The 16,639-nt window shown below is 43.3% G+C and overlaps 1 protein-coding gene across 3 annotated transcripts in view; it reads left to right on the top strand.

The window, feature by feature from the left end:
- Positions 1–16,639, top strand: part of WASF1 (WASP family member 1) — a 102,108-nt gene that overhangs the window by 68,165 nt on the left and 17,304 nt on the right. For all 3 annotated transcript variants that reach the window (XM_066606903.1, XM_066606894.1, XM_066606911.1), the window contains one exon: positions 12,213–12,366. In XM_066606903.1, coding sequence (XP_066463000.1) covers positions 12,213–12,366 — 154 coding nt within the window. The remainder of the gene's footprint in view (positions 1–12,212; positions 12,367–16,639) is intronic.

The raw sequence follows: 16,639 nt of genomic DNA, 5'->3' as shown, positions 1-16,639 counted from the left end.
ACACAGTATTCCATGTGGGGCCTGACCAGTGCCTTATATAATGGAAGGATAATGTTCTTGGCCCTCACCCCTATACTTCTTTTAATGCACCCCACGACTTTATTTGCTTTTGCAGCAGCTGACTGGCATTGATTGCTTCAGTTAAGTCTCCAGTCAACTAGTACCCCCAGGTCTTTTTCTACATCCCTTTGCCTAGCAATACCCCATTTAGTGTGTAATTGCAATAAAGAAAAGGAGGATTTTAACAAACCTTTTTACATCAGTTTAGTAGCACATAAGGGCGGAATTAGATGAGCAGATTCGCAGTTGCGCACAACAAATTTGTACAGTGAACGAGTTTGATTTGCGCACATATTGGTGCATTGTATAATACTTTTTGTGCACGCAGGGCCTGTTCACATGCATGCGCAAAACACCCCTGATTTAAAAGGTTATTTAGACTAATAAGGTCCAGATGTGTTCTTTTTTTCCACGGAGTTGCGCTCAGCATTTTGCACATTTGCGCACCTCTCATAGACTTTTATCGGCCTTTGGTGTAGAAGTATGCGGGAAAATAGAGCAGGTCCTATTTTGTGCACGCAAAAAACGTTAATGAGAACGAACCCATTGACACCAATGGGTTCTATTCCCTGCATATTGCATGTGTAGGAAGCCTATCATAGGTGCCACTGAGGATACTTATCCAGTTATGACTGGTGTTCATCTGGGGATCTAGGGCACCGGGCGAGTATCATCATGTGGTTGGGCTACACCTTGGATATAGGCCTAAAATCATTTCTGCAAAGATGTACCAAAGAGCATTTCTGATGGCAGATGTTCTTTATGGTGCTTTACAGCAAAGTTTGAAATGTGGACAATCATTTCAGTGGCCTAGATGAGATCTAACATCTTTAGTTGATCAACATGAAAGTGGAGACTGAGGCAAGTTCATCTTGTATTGCAGGAATAGGAAGCTTAGGGAATCACCTCGGCTCTCTTAGAAGTTCGTTGGAACACAAACTGTGACTGCTCCATAGGAAGCTACTGTTCCTTCCTGCTCCTCGGAGCAGCGCCTGTTCAGTTTGATTGCCAGCGCTGCAATTGTTTGAGTTGAATATAAGATATAATCATTTCATTGTGCTACTAATGCCCGTTTTCACTTGTTATTAACTCTGTAATGTGCTAAGAATGCAGAGACCGTTTCACCACCATCAAAATAATCCTAAGTTAATAGCATTTTAGAAAACAGCAGCTGCTGAATTTGTGGAACAACTGCTGGGAAAACTATCGAAAAGCAGCTGTTTTTCAGTTAACACTAAAATGCTTAATCTGCCATTACATTCCCTGGTCGTATAAGCAGTCAGTTCCTTACACTGCAGTATGAGAAGATAAATCAGTAGTCTTTTCACAGTAAGCTGTAAATAAAGCAACTTTCAGTGCATGTTGGCGACCATTTACAAGCTTTTAACCACTTCCCACTCCAGGGCGTAAGTTTACGTCCTGGCAGCAGGGTACTTTCCGCAACAGGGCGTAAACTTACGTCCTGGCTATAGCGCGAGATCAGAAGAGATCTTGTGCTATCCAGCGGCGGGAGCCAGCTGTCACTGATAGCCGGGCTCTCACTGCAACAGGGGGGGGTACATCGAAGATGCGATCCCTGCTGTTAACCCCTTCCCTCCTGCAATCTATGTGGATCGCAGCATGGGAAGGGTTTACAGAGGGAGCGCGGTCCCTCTGTGACGTTATCGGGCTCTCACAATGTAATTGCAAAGTGGTATGTAATTGCTGGTTGCCATGGTAACAGGATGCCACCTACAGGCTTCCTGTTTTACTATTGCCTATGATCACTGTAATAAGTGATAAGGCATTGCAGGAGAGAAGTCCTGCAATGCCTTATCAGTGCTATTTTGTAAGTCCCCCACAGGGACACAAATAGTGTAAAAATAAATAAAAATAATGTACAAAAAATGAAAAAGATAGAAAAAAAAACAACTTTTATTGTGCTTTTTCTCATATTAGCATGAATTAAAATCCCATATATTTAATATTGTTGTGTCCACAACAACACGTACAATAAGTTGCACACGCTTTTTATCCTGCATGGCAAAAAGTGTAAAAATATATTAAAAAACTGAGGCAAAATGCTAATATTTAGCCATTTGCCTCCCAAAAAAACGTAATAAGTGATCAAAAAAGCCATATGTTCCCCAAAATGGTACCAAGAAAAACTACAGCTCGTCTCGCAAAAAAGTAAGCCCTCACAGAGCTCTGTCCATGGAAGAATAAAAAACGTATAGGACTTTGATACAGTGATTTTGAAAAACAAAATTTTCAGAAAAAAGGGTTTTTATTGCAAAAAAAAGAAGAATTTTTGGTATCGCTGTAATCGTACCCGACCCGCAGAAAAAATGGATTGTCATTTATGCTGCATAATTAACGCTGTAAAAAAAAATCTATGGCAGAATTGATGTTTTCTCTCCCTGCACCCTAAAAAAAACATAATAAAAGTTTTACAATATAGTCTATGTACACAAAAATAGCATTAATAAAAACGACAGTTCGCCACGCAAAAAACAAGCCACTATATGGCCGTGTCGGCAGAAAAACAAAAAAATTATCCCTTTGAAAAATGGAGATGAAAATCTGCCAAAAATCGTTGCGTCCTTAAGCCCAAAATAAGCCATGTCCTTAAGGGGTTAAAGTGAATGTTACATTGAACATACAGTATATTATACAACAGGAGGGGCTGAGCAGATTGATTACAATGTAATTATATAATATTGCAGGTAAAGGGTCAGCATAACTTAATGGTCTAAATTTCTGCTCATTCTGGACTTCCAATCCAATGGGCAGTCCTGCTCAGTGGCATCTGTATTAGCACTCACACTGGAAAAGCCGTCAAGCACTAAGTGAGACCAAACATGGACTCATAAGCTTAGATTGAGTAGGCAGAGCTTTAATTACTGTAAGTGCCTGACCAGTTGCAGTTAATCTTCTCCCACAGAACTCTAATTGATGATCTCAATAAGCCACTCAATAACATACTGCCGGCAAAGAGACCAGCATGGTCAATGCAGTAGCAACTTTGCAGACCATCTTAATAAAAACCTCCTATTGTTTGTGTCTCCGGCTCCCATTGGGACATGTGTGTCGCCTTTGTAATGGGCTACAAGCAAAGCTTTTGTAGTCTGCTCTTTCAGTCATATTCTCTACCACATGTCCTCCTACTTCCTGTTCATTTGTGGATAGTAGGACATTTTTAATTAAGTCTATTTGCATAGTTGCTTCATTGTTGCAATGCATCTAAAATGAAAAAAATAAATATTTGGTTCTGAATGTGGACTTTCACTTTAACCTTTTCAGTCCCTGGACAATTTTCACACGTTTGAGACACTAAACCCGAGATATAATCTAAAAAGTAATTAGCTCCCACCCACATATCCAAATATTTTCTGAAGTCTACACCTGGGGACATTGTGAATGTGACTTTCAGGACTTGACATTCACAAGAGCTGTCATGCAATTTTGCATCAAAATCTTAACTTTTCTGTAAGAAAATCAATATTTGACATACAAATATATTGATTTAAAGAAGCGGTCACTTTCTGATGGCTCCTTCCTTTTAAAGTCATACATATTAAAGATGTCCTAGGCTTTGATAGTGTTAAAGAAAATAGCAGGAATAGATCCCACAGTGCAAAAGAGGAATGCATATTTCAATTAATAACAGCCGTCACGACTTACCTTGCAGTGTAGGAGTATGAAAATAACTCTTTGTGCTTTAGATTTAGTTCGGTATTTTTATATTCTGTGGGAGAAAGTAGCTTTAGTGTTATTAATTGTTCAAAATGTTTTCTAAGAAAAATCAATTCTTGTGCATCACTAGTTTTGATGTCTAGCTATTCTATCTGAAAACATTTTCTGGTTTTAGTATCCTGATATTGTACACTGGTATATTCAGATAATACCTATAGATGATATACAGATATTTATGTCCATGTGTACATTTTATGCAAGGCCATTTAAAGGGGTTTTGTCAATAAAACAATACCCCGTCCCCAAGCTGAGCCCTGCCTAAAATAACGAGAGGGTATACTCACCTCTCATGAGGTCCTGGGACGCAGCTGACAACCGGCTCTGGCATTGGCTGCGTCTTTCAGGTAGGCGGGCCAAGCAGCAGCATGGGGTCGCTGCGGCCAATCAGAGGCCTTAGAGATGCCGTTGCAAGCATCGGCTGTCAGCTGTGTCCTGGGCTCCGATGGCAGTATGCCCTGATTTGTTGTTTTAAGTAGGGCCCAGCTGGGGAACAGGGTTTTGTTTTAATGACAAAAGCAGTGAATCATCAAGAGCAATTATCAGCAATTTTATATTATACTTATTTTTATCTGAACAGTTTCATTTGCGAGAAATCTTAATTTCCTGCTGTTACACTTACAAGAACAGTCAGTAGAATAAGGAGCCTTTCATGGCTTTGAAGAAAGGAGAACACTTTCAGAATTTATTGATGTACTTCATACCTTACTAGTAATTATTAGGAAATTATAGTACCAGTGTTTCTGCTACATGGTACATCCATTATGATTCCCACACATCACATACACAGCTCTACTACATCCATCCGGTATTATTGTATCTTGTCACCATCGGAAGAGTGGGTGGTGACAAGATACAGGCTATTCGACAGCCTGGGCATGCCCCCAGTTTTTAATTGGCTGCAGAGCTGCCTCCCTCCTGCTCAGGCTCTCAGGTCCTGGCACTCACTAAGAGCGGCTTCCCCAGCGAGACAGTGGCTTCTTCTCCGATGGTGACAGCAGCTTCCCTGGGGGCCTCCCTGCACTGGCAGTACATGGGACCAGAGAGCGGCGGCACCGGGGACTCAACAGCACATCGCTGGGTGAGAGTGAGGAAGGGGGATGGGGAGGCTGTGGGGAAGGCTGAAGAGGAGCGGTTACGCTGCAGTAAGACTGCACAGGACAGTGCTGGGTGACATTGAGGGAGGGGGACATTGGGGGGGAAGGCTGCAAAGGGAAGGGTTAGGGGACAGGCTGGAGGGTTAGGGGACAGTGGTGGGTGATACCCTGGGGACAGCGCTGGGTGACAGTGAGGGAGAGGGTGGGGGGGGCGCTAGAGAGGAGCTGAGGTTAGCAGCATCAAGAAGCCGCTGTGCTGCTGGGAAAACCACTCTTAGTGCCAGGACCTGAGAGCCCGAGCAGGGGGAGGCAGCCCTGCAGCCAATTAAAAACTGGGGGCGTGCCCAGCCTGTCAAGCAACCTATATCTTGTCACCAGTCACATTTCCGGTGGTGACAAGATACAATAATACCCAGTTATCCTGACCCCACACATCACACAGCTCTAATACATCGATCCTGATTCCCAGACATCACACACAAAGCTGTACTACGTCAATCCTGATTAACACACATCACACAGACAGCTCTACTACATCCATGTTGATATACAGACATTACACAAACAGCTGTTCTACATCCATGCTGACCCCCACACAGCTGTACTACATCCATGCTGACCCCCACACATGACGAACACAGCTCTACTACATCTATGTTACTCACACACATCACAGCTTTACTACATGCATCCTAATTCCCACACATTACACACACAGCTCTACTCCACCCATGCTGATTGTCAGACATTAACCTATCCTGATTCCTACACATTGCACACACAGCACATTACACACACAGCTCTACTACATCCATGCTGACCCCACACATTACACAAACCGCTCTACTACGTCCATCCTGATTCCCACACATTACACACACAGCTCTACTACATGCATCCTGATTCACACACATGACACAGCTGTGGTACATCCATGCTGATTTCCAGACATCACCAGCTCAGCAGATACAGTGATGAGCCCTTGGCCATGTGATCCCTGACTCCACCCACACAAGTGATCACATGACTGCGACATCAGCACAGGTCCTGATGGCTGCTGTCAGCTTATCCGGTATACAGTACTTTTTACCATACTGCAGAATGGCTCCTCCCACAGCAGTGACATCACCACAGGTCTTTCAGCCCTCCGGATCTCTGTGGTGGCGGTTGGTTGGTGTAAGACTAACATGCTGTAGGACCTGCGATGATGTAACCAGGGACGGAATGATGTTATCACTTGGGGGTGGAGCATGAGAAGCACCCACATACATACATACATACATACTCACGAACAAGTGGTTGTTAGTAGTTTGATTAGGGTATTGGAGCCTGCCCTTTAATGAGGACGTGTCATGTGATAAAGTAGGCAAGGCCGCCTGCAAAGTATCTATCAGAGTGACTATTGGGGACCGCCTACTTGACAGATTCTGCATCCCTGGTGTTTCTCCATCCATTGACTTCAAAATAGGGAAACCAATGGGGCAGATTTATCCTATCCTGTTTAATAATTACAGTGTAAACTTAGAATATGCCGTCTAAAATGCACTAAATTGATCACAGTGGCTCGTGCTAGATCATAAATTTGGTGCATCTCTAGATGGTCTAGTCTATTTATACCAGTTTGATTGGCTTAGTTTACACCAAAATTTCAACCCAATTTTGTTGCATGGTGTTTGCCACACCGCTTTCTTGTGAGGCCAACAACTCCTATTTGTTGAGCACCGAAAGTGTCTGAAACACATAATAAATGGGGTGCAAGGCATGGAAGTTACTCTTTTGGTACCAATTAAACCATAATTTTGGCACATTAAATTTAGTAAATCTCTTACAATCTGTAATATTGCTTTTCTGAGCAAAACATTGGGATACATTTACCTAAAACCAGCGTTCCGTATATTGTTCTTAGTGCAGTACTGGCTGGTGTAAGATGCAAGAAGTTTATTAAGAGATTTGTCGCATCTCTTGTCATGTTAAACGTTCATCAACTATAAGATGGAGTAGATTTGCACTTCTGCTAAAATTTGCAACACTTACAGCAAAATCAGGGAGCATGTGCCATTATAAATTTCCCCAATGCATTGAATTTGTTTCCATTCTGAGAAATATAGAAGTCCCCAAGTGTGTGTATGTGTATAAGGGGTAGGAATCCGCTCCTGAATTCTCCAGATCTTAAAGAGAATCTGTCATGTGCTATAAGCACCATTTACTTTAAGTCCGAGCATGTGATTTTTACCTGGCTCCCATTTCTTTCGCTGTCAGCAGTGGAAGCTGGGGCTTGGTCTATCAGTTTGACTTTTTCTCCAGTGAGTGTGCATGCACAACGCTGTTCTATACGGGAGTGCATGCGCACCGACTGAAGAAGAGTCACACTCACAGACCAAGCGCCAAATTCCACTGGTGATAGCGAGGGAACAGGAAGCTGGGTAAGTATAAAGCACATTCCCAGATGCCTTATTCCTTGTCCCAATGAGAACTATAACTTAGTTTATGGTGCTTATAGGCTGTGACAGGTTCCCTTTATGTGTACATGATTCCTCCAATGCATAGACTTGAAAATCCCAGGTTATGTGTCCATAAATCAAAAAGGGAAATTCCAGCAGTTTTAATATAGTTAAAACATCCAATATTTATTGAAAAACTTTTAAAACTATCAAAGTTTTAACTTCAAGCTTTCAGTCATAGTGTGTCGAACCTTAACTCCACCATACAGGTTACAGATTCTCATAGACTTGATCACAAGTACTAGGATGATGCAATGCCCAGTGCACCAGAATGGTCGGCAGTTCATCATTCCTCCTTTTCTAGTAGTCTCTCTAGCCCCACCGTCTATCTCTATTAAAATTGATGGCCATCTTTATTGGATGCAAAATCCATGTTTTGGGGGTCTTTGCACACACGAGTCTTGAACGGTTTTTTACAAATGTTTGGGTGGTAATTAAAGTTCAGGCGTTTGTGATGGAAGGTTTTGATGCTTGCACTACTGCGCATTTTATTTAGGTCAGATGGTGGTGAATATTCATGAGGTTGCTGGTTCCCTCAGCCCTCAGTAGTTCTCAATTTCAGTGCTTTTTTTATTCTATAAGCTGCTTGAGTGACTAATGGGGGTTCTCAAAATGAAATAGTTTGGTTCATTCAGAAGTTTTAACATAAGAAATATATTGACAGTCTTGTATATTTCATTTGTTGTAGAAGAGTAAAGTAATCTGTTATACTGTAGTGATACCTATGTCAGGTGCTGTTGCTTTGTGGATCCTTGGAACCGCTATCACAGTGCGGTCAGACAAGGCTTGATGATGTAGCGGAGCTGGGCAGGTAGCAGGATGATGTAGCGGAGCTGGGCAGGTAGCAGGATGATATAGCGGAGCTGGGCAGGTAGCAGGATGTTGTAGCTGAGCTGGGTAGGTAGCAGGATGATGTAGCTGAGCTGGGCAGGTAGCAGGATGATGTAGCTGAGCTAGGCAGGTAACAGAAGGTGACCTGGTTTTGCAGTTAACAGGACTAGACCGTGAACTGCATTGATACTCGGGCAAGGCCTGACTGGAGTCCCAAGACATAAATATAGTGACATAATAAGTGATATACCGTAATCAACCTCATTTGGGGAGATTTATTAAAACTGGCGTTTCATACATCAGTCTTAGTCTGAAGTGTGCTGGAGTAAAATTTGGCAAATTTATGAAGAGCCATACAACTCTTAAAGGGGTTGTCTCGCGAAATCAAGTGGGGTTATACACTTCTGTATGGCCATATTAATGCACTTTGTAATATACATCGTGCATTAAATATGAGCCATACAGAAGTTATTCACTTACCTGCTCCGTTGCTGGCGTCCTCGTCTCCATGGTTCCGTCTAAATTCGCTGGCAGCTTGCTTTTTTAGACGTGCTTGCGCAGTCCGGTCTTCTGCTCTCAGCATGAGCCGCTTCAGCCTGCTAGCCGCTACAGCTCTTCTGCGCATGCGCAGACGAGCTGTCACTTCTCGGGAGCGCGCTGGAGCGGCCATTCTGTACCATCCTCTCTTAGAGGAAGGTGCAGAAACTTGAGCCGCTCAGCTGTCTTGAGAAGCCGCCCAGCTGTCCCGCCGTCCTGCCGTCCCGCCGTCCTGCCGCCCAGGTAAGTGATGGGCCGGGGGGGGGGCTGCCGCTGGGCCGGGGGGGGGTCTGCCGCTGGGCCAGGGGGGGGCTGCCGCTGGGCCGGGGGGGCTGCCGCTGGGCCGGGGGGGGCTGCCGCTGGCTGTGTGCCGTGGTCGGCCGCGTTCAATCCAGGGGTCCGGTCGGCGGCTGCGGGGCGTCTGGTTGTCAGGGAGACACAGCTGGTAGCGTCTCGGGAGCGCGCACGTCGGGCTACAGCAAGCGACGGGAAAAGAGCCGGCGGCCATCTTGGGGAAACTTTTTATAAGTTGCTGAAATGCTGGAACTGTAAGTACAAACCAGCTAGAAAAGTCATTTACAGGGGGGCTTAGTAATGTATGCTTAATTAGGGGGACTGGGCAAAAAAAAAAATTCACTGCTTCCTTGAGACAACCCCTTTAATAAATGTGCCTATTCATGAGCTGTCCTAAAGTTTGAAAGTGAAATCATAGCCGATGCTAATTTCTGCTGCCTTTTCTGATATTTTCTAGATAAACCCTGCAGCTTTTCAAAGTAACGATGGGGGAAAAAAATCTGAAATTCTAGTGGGAATATGGCATGTAGTATAATTTGCAACTTTTCTGTGTCATAGAAGTGGTGCAAATTACTTCATTAATTTTCCCTTTACCTTCTCCCTTATCCATGAAAATAAGCGATCATGGCCTGGTTATTTTAGTTTCTTAGATGTATTTTGCATCTTTCTCTTTTTCTTTTTTTTTTTTTTAAATAGTGCCTTCACACTTGCGAGAAAATCGTGCGTTTTTTGAGCGATGCGAGAGTGAGTGAAAACACAGAATTATGAAACCAATTATTTTCAATGGTTTCCTCTACATTTGCAATGTTTTCACTTATGCAATGTAGAGTGAAAAAAAAATTGCGGCATGTACTATTTTTCAGCGTTTTTGTGTTTTTTGTTTTTTTTAAATCTCCCATGTTTCCCCATGGAGCCTCCTTTTTATCGCATCACAAGGTACAAACTTGCGATTTTCATGCAATGCATTTTTTTTAACATTAGAAAGTTGTATTAACATTTGCGCAAGAATATTGCAAGTGGCAGCGATGTTCCTGCGAGAAAAAGCAGTGCCGACGCTCAAAAATCGCTGGTAAAAAGTTGTGATTTTCTTGCTGCGATATCGCAGCAGTGTGAAAGAGCCCTAAAGGCTATGGAATCCCTTCTGCATCAAAAATCAATACACATATATCTTAGTCACCACAGAAAAAAAACTATGCACTCCTCTTTTTTTTTTGCTTTGAGTTCTCCTTCACATGCATTTAGAAAGCATCATACTTGGTCTGCAGACTCTGCTAAGTCCAAATGTCTGGCTCCAGGATGTTTCCAGCAATGATCAACTGGTCTCTCTGAATAATGTGCACAATCTCAGCTCTCCCCTCTTCTCTTTAAGAGGCTTCTATGTCATCCTCTCTCTGAGTAGCTGCTGGTCCTGCTGCCCATCACTACTGATAAGAGCTAAAAAGTCACCTGGAGTGAATTACAGCCCTCTGTAATATTACTGCTCTCTGTCATCCTGATATCCTCCACCATCCCCCTGGCATTGTCATACAGTCCTCTGTAATAGCTCATTTGAATGGCAGTGAATGCATGCACACAACAGGGAAGCAGGCTAGGGAAGGATCGGTTAGCTTACTCTGAAAGAATTTTCTAAGATTACAGTCCTCAAATCTGCAGTGTCTTAAAGAGCAAAGAAATCAAACAATCAGAAAATTTTTAAAAACGAGTTAAAAAAGGCATCATTTCCCAAAACACATTAAAAGAAAAAAAAAGTGAAAAGCCTCTAAGGCCCAAAGTTGTTATATAGTAGCCGCCCACTATATTTATCAAAATTGTATTAGAGAAGTGACTGTGTTGCTCATAGCAGGTAATCAACCCCCAGTGCAGTTTATTTACTACGGACATTAAGGCCACTTTCTATATGACACACAGTATTCCATGGCTGTATCTGTATTTCTATTTTTTTGCAGTCCCAATGGTACTAGTTATTTTTATGTAGTGTCAAAAAAGTAAAAGGGGGAACTCACTGCATACATTTCTCTAGATCCCCAGTTATAAGCTCTTGCAAGCCTTGTTTGTAGGCTTGCCTGTGTGTATGGAGCGCAGAAGAGATCCTCTATTTTGGGTGACTCCTGAACAACCTTGGAAAGTAGACAAGTATTCCAAAGACTCAGCTATTAGTATAATTATAGTTGCTAAATTAGAAATATTACAATTATAATTGCTAAAAACGTTCAGCAGCCGTTAGCTTGCTTAGTGACACTTGTCAGATAGTAAAAGCTTTTTCTGTTGGCATAGAGTGAAAACAAACTGCAAAATAGAATGAGGCAGCAAAAAAATGTATATAAGTGCTAGATTTAAATTTTACTGACTACATAGTCAATATTACTTAAAGGTGGAACTTCACTTTTACATCAAACCAGTTCTGGACAGTATGGCTCCTCAGCACTGCGCCATACCTTTATGATATCTTGATAGAACTAGACTATGTGGACACACTCGTATGGAACAGAAGGTTAGAGCACATCGGGGGAAATTAAGCAAGACACTTTCTTCAGGCACAAATACGTAAAAGCTTGAGTTTCTCCAAAAAAGTCACTGGTCTGTCTCTATATACATGTGTGGTTTTTCTTTTTTCTAAACTGGTAAGAGGAGTAACTTCCCTTGGCTGTACGTAACGGAGACGTTCCATATTATTAGCAGTATTAAATAGCAATGCCGTAGAGCTTGGGTTGCCAAACCTTCTCTGCTTTAGCGATAAGAAATCCCTTTGACCCAGCAAAGCCATTACTAGTTACGGCAGATATTGCAATGCAAGCTGCACAAGCTTTGGGAAAATAACTTCTATTGAATACAGAGCATGTAATAATTCTAGTATTGTGAGGAACTATGAAGCCATTTTCCAAGTCTTCAAAGAGGTATGCCAATGTTATTTATCTCTGACTATGTTTTTTGTTTTACATACTTGCTTCTATAGTTATTTCTATAGTTCAGGCTATATTTCTTTATAAGTTCCATACATTTTTGTTACACTTGTGAAACGTAAAAACTAATAAATGGCTTTTAACCACCGAGGGTTCCTAGTTTTATTAACATATTTTGATAATGTCTGACATTAATTAAAAAATGCCTAACAAAATCTCTTTAATGTCTTCCTGATCTAAAATTGGTTTCTGTACTTCAGTGTCATTACAGGACATCACAATGCGGAAAGCATTCAGAAGTTCCACTATTCAGGATCAGCAATTGTTTCACCGTAGAACTTTGCCAATTCCTCTTCACGAAACCTATGAACTGTGTGAACATCCTCCACCTCTCAATATACTAACACCCTACAGGTATGTATGCGTTAGTCAATATTGTTATAATTGTCTCAGAGCATGTAGACTATATTAAAAAGCACACATTTGGGGAGATTTATTAATACAATCTCTCACCAATATGGAGTGCACTACTCTCTGTTGAAAAATATGGCACTGGTTTAGGAGTCCCATGATTTGCATGTCCGAAGCTCTGCCTGCCTTTGAATGGGAAAAACTGGTTAAGAGGCTTCATAGATGTGCATTTGACAAAAACGCTTTGTTTTGCTTGCCGGCGATCACGTATGTGATATTTTTTTCCCTGTACGCGGATGCACTGCGGCTCGTCCGCGCGGAAAAAAAAGAATGCAAGCCCAAAGTGACTGCCTTCCTCCTCCTCCCCACCTCCCTGCTTGGTCTCCAAGCAGCCAGGGAGGTATCTGCGTACAAATCTGCATTGAATTGCGGGTGCATTTCAGATCACTCGCTTCCATAGCGATCAATGGAGCCCATCCACAGTAAAATGAAGCATACTGCGATTTTTTTTTTTTTTTCCCTGCACAAAAAATACGCAAAACAAATCCGCATGTGTGCATTAAGGTGCGGACTTTCCAGGTTTTCCTGTGTGCGGCTTAAACTGCCGATCTTCCGCGCGGGTGGCGATCATGAATTCCGCAAATCAAATCCACGCATGGAAATGAGGTGTAACCCTATCAGTATTTGTGCTGCCCTGCCAGGTTCCTATGACCTTGAGCAACAGACCATCTGCAACCCTTTTGTTTACGTATAGTAGCAAGACAAAGGGGTGGATTTGTTTTGTCAGTGGTCACATGGCTTGTTACTTGTTTGTCTTCCGGCTCTCTTATCTGCTTTTCAAGGTATGCTAGCACTTAATGCCTGTACACAGAAAACATCCATTAGCTCTGTCGTACCATAGAAAGGAGATTCTAGATTCAACTGGAAGAAGTCCTGCAGCTGGGTATAAAATACTCATTTTTGGGTTATTATAAATTGACATACTAATAATGAACCATAATATGAGGATCTACTGGAAATTAAGAAGTCCGGCTCCCAGTTCATAAACTGCACGTTCTAAAAACAGGATTACTGGTAGCACTTCCAGCTGTGAGCGCGACCGTGACCCTGTAAATGCCGGTATAATGTACTGCACATGACAATGTACTCACGCAGGCGGTCATGCATAGTGCACTTATGTTTCCCATACCGTCACTCAGTGATGACATGGATACCCACAGTCCATACACAATGTAATTGCATATGGGCTGCAGGTATATCCACCACCATAGAAAGCAATGGGCTCTATGTCGTGGATATCAGGTGGTAAAATAGAACATGCTGCATTCTATTTTCCGTAAGCAGATTATGCAATTCCGACCCGCTAATGTAAGCAGAATTGTGTAATCCAATGCAATTGATTGAACCGTGTATTACCACAGATCAAGCGCTTGCAGAATCTGCAATTTCTATCCAGTCATTTGAGACCAGCCTAAAGCTTCATTCACAATGTTCAGAATCTCCAAATTGGGACTGTGTGAGTGAAGCCTAACCCATAGTAATTGGTCATAGAAATATGGAAACATACTCATGATTAGAGATGAGCGAACGTACTCGGTAAGGCCGATTTCGCAATCGAGCACCGCGATTTTCGAGTACTTCACTACTCGCGTGAAAAGATTTGGAGGTCACCGGGGGGCGTGGCATGGCGGAGCGGGGGGTAGCAGCGCAGAACAGGGGGGAGCTCTCGCTCCCTCTCCCCCCCCCCACTCCCCTCTGCAACCCCCCCGCTCACCCACGGCACCCCCCGAATCTTTTCACCCGAGTAGTGAAGTACTCGAAAATCGCGGTGCTCGATTGCGAAATCGGCCTTACCGAGTACGTTCGCTCATCTCTACTCATGATCTCAAATTTACATATTTTACAAATCTCATATTATACTTCCAGGTGTTTTCAAGGGAGAATACTATTGATGACCTAGCCTCAGGAAAGGTCATTAATAGTTAATCGGCTGGGGTCCATCACTCAGGACCCTGACTGATCAGCAGAGTGGGTGCATCCTGTCAGTGCAGCAAATACATAGGGATCAGAGCGGAAGCAGTGAAATTCTCTGCGCCAACCTCTGTGTAGTGGCCGGCGCTTGTAACTGCAAGCACAACTTGTGTTGATTTCAAGAGCAAAATGTAATTTCTATACAATGGAGCAGATGGCGCCTAACAAAGTGATGTCCATTTCCGAAGTGCTCTAATACATCTGAAATATAAAATTAGGCAAGGTTGCAAATGGTCTATTTTGAAAATGCCGTATCACGTGGCTTCTGTGCAGAACTATGTGTCTCCATGGTAGCAGAGTATAAATATTCCCTATGTCGTCTGATCCTGCAGTCATACTCCCTTCCTCTTGTCCCTGCTCCTTGCAAACCTAGCAGATATGTTGCCAAGACATAGGGAATAGAAAGAAGGGGATAAAACAGCAAAATCGGGCACACATTTTTTTCTTGCAGCCTGTCTCCATGGAGGCATATAAATCTGCATAGGAGTTGTAGACACAAATCAGAAAGATACATTTAATAAGATCTGTTGCAAAACTTTGAATTTCAGCTGCTTTTCAACTATTAATATAAATGATTGTAAAGGTGGACGTAGGCTAAAAAGGCTTGTGTTGTACATGTCTGTGAAAATGTTACAGATAATATTTATTCGTTTCTCTGTAAGAGCAGGAGTGACATACACTGTATTCTGACTTGGTGCTCATGTACACAGCCATATTATGACTTTGTTTAGTCTGCTATAGAGGTGCAGTGGGCCAGAGTTATTTCTTTCACATTCTTTATGGAGAAAATATGTCCATACACACTTAAGGCCCATTTACACCAGCAGATGATCGCTCAAAAATCACTCAAACGACAGTTTGAGTGACAACTTTGAGCGATCATTTTGCATAAACTATTAAGTAGCTACTCAGCTACTTAAATACCAATTATGTATGCAAATGAAGCCTTCACTGAATGCCGTTATTAGCCCGAGGGCTATTATCTGGGCTCAGATCCTTTGTTCTCCATGGGGAACAATGCTATCAGCACTCCTTGTGGAGAACTGCTGATAAAAGTGAAGGACAATTTTTAGGTTAGACTGAATTTAATGATCAGCTAGTAGTGCCCTAAAAGCACACATTTAGATGCACCGATTATCGCTAAAACAATCGCCAATTAGAGGTATTGTTGTATCTTGTCTCCACCATGAAGAATGGTTGGAGACAAGATGAACACCCCCAAGCGATGCCCACAATTTTATTTGCTGTCTGGAGAATGGGTGGGCATTATCTCCCCTCCAGCCTTGTGTCACTCATCCCTCCGCCTCTGTCCCTTGTGCGCTGTACCAGCTTCTGCACTGTGGTCTTCCCACATACGTGCCCTCCTGTGTTCTCCAGCACTCCCCCCGCTGGCAACAAAGCAAGCTCCTGGAAGTGACTCCAGCAGGGCCGCTCCTGCTCCTGACCAGGCAGCTCCTGGTACTGGCACCGCCACTGGCGCTGCAGCTCCTGGCCAGCCAGCTCCTGGAAGAGTCTCCGGCAGTCCCGATGTGGCCGCTTCTGCTTCTGCTAGGGCAGCTCCTGGATGCAGCTCTTGCAGTCACGCAGTGGAGGCTCCTAGATGAGGGCACAGGCAGACATAGTGGGGCAGCATCAGCAACACAGGGTCGACATGGAGACAAACAATATCTCCGCCATCGCCGGGGGACGATAGCGCAGCCAGACACAGCTGTCAGTGGGAGCGCAGATGGGACAGCGGCACAGACAGCTGTCAGTGGGGGACAGGAGCGCAGGCATACACAGCTTTCAGCGGAAGCGGCGGGGAAAGTTGTCAGGTGGATGCTGTAGGCGTCACCTGGCCGTTCCCTGCAACACAGGGTAGCTGACCCATGTCTCCACCCATACTTCCGGCGGAGACATGGTACACTAATACCCTCCCGACATAGCAGTACATGAAGGCTGTGTGCACCTTACACTGCCCTACACGCTCCATGAGCTCTATTGTGTGCAAACACTAACCGCTTTAAACATCTAACTAGAAATTAATTGCCCTCCTATAGCTGTGTAGTAAGAAGCTGAGGAGTTCAGTTGTTCAGCTCCATCCTAGGACCCGAGCAATGATAAAACTTCAAGTGCTGGATGCAAACGCTAGCAAGGTATCCTCCTTCACTATAATGGCATCTGTCCAGATTCAACTATGCACTTTAGCATTCTCCAGGACAAAATATTACTACATGCAGTGCTATTTCATCCTGGATTGTAACGG

The sequence above is a fragment of the Eleutherodactylus coqui genome, chromosome 1 (genome assembly GCF_035609145.1).
Source record: "Eleutherodactylus coqui strain aEleCoq1 chromosome 1, aEleCoq1.hap1, whole genome shotgun sequence".
In the NCBI taxonomy this organism is placed as follows: domain Eukaryota; kingdom Metazoa; phylum Chordata; class Amphibia; order Anura; family Eleutherodactylidae; genus Eleutherodactylus; species Eleutherodactylus coqui.
This window is presented reverse-complemented; position numbering and strand designations above follow the sequence as displayed.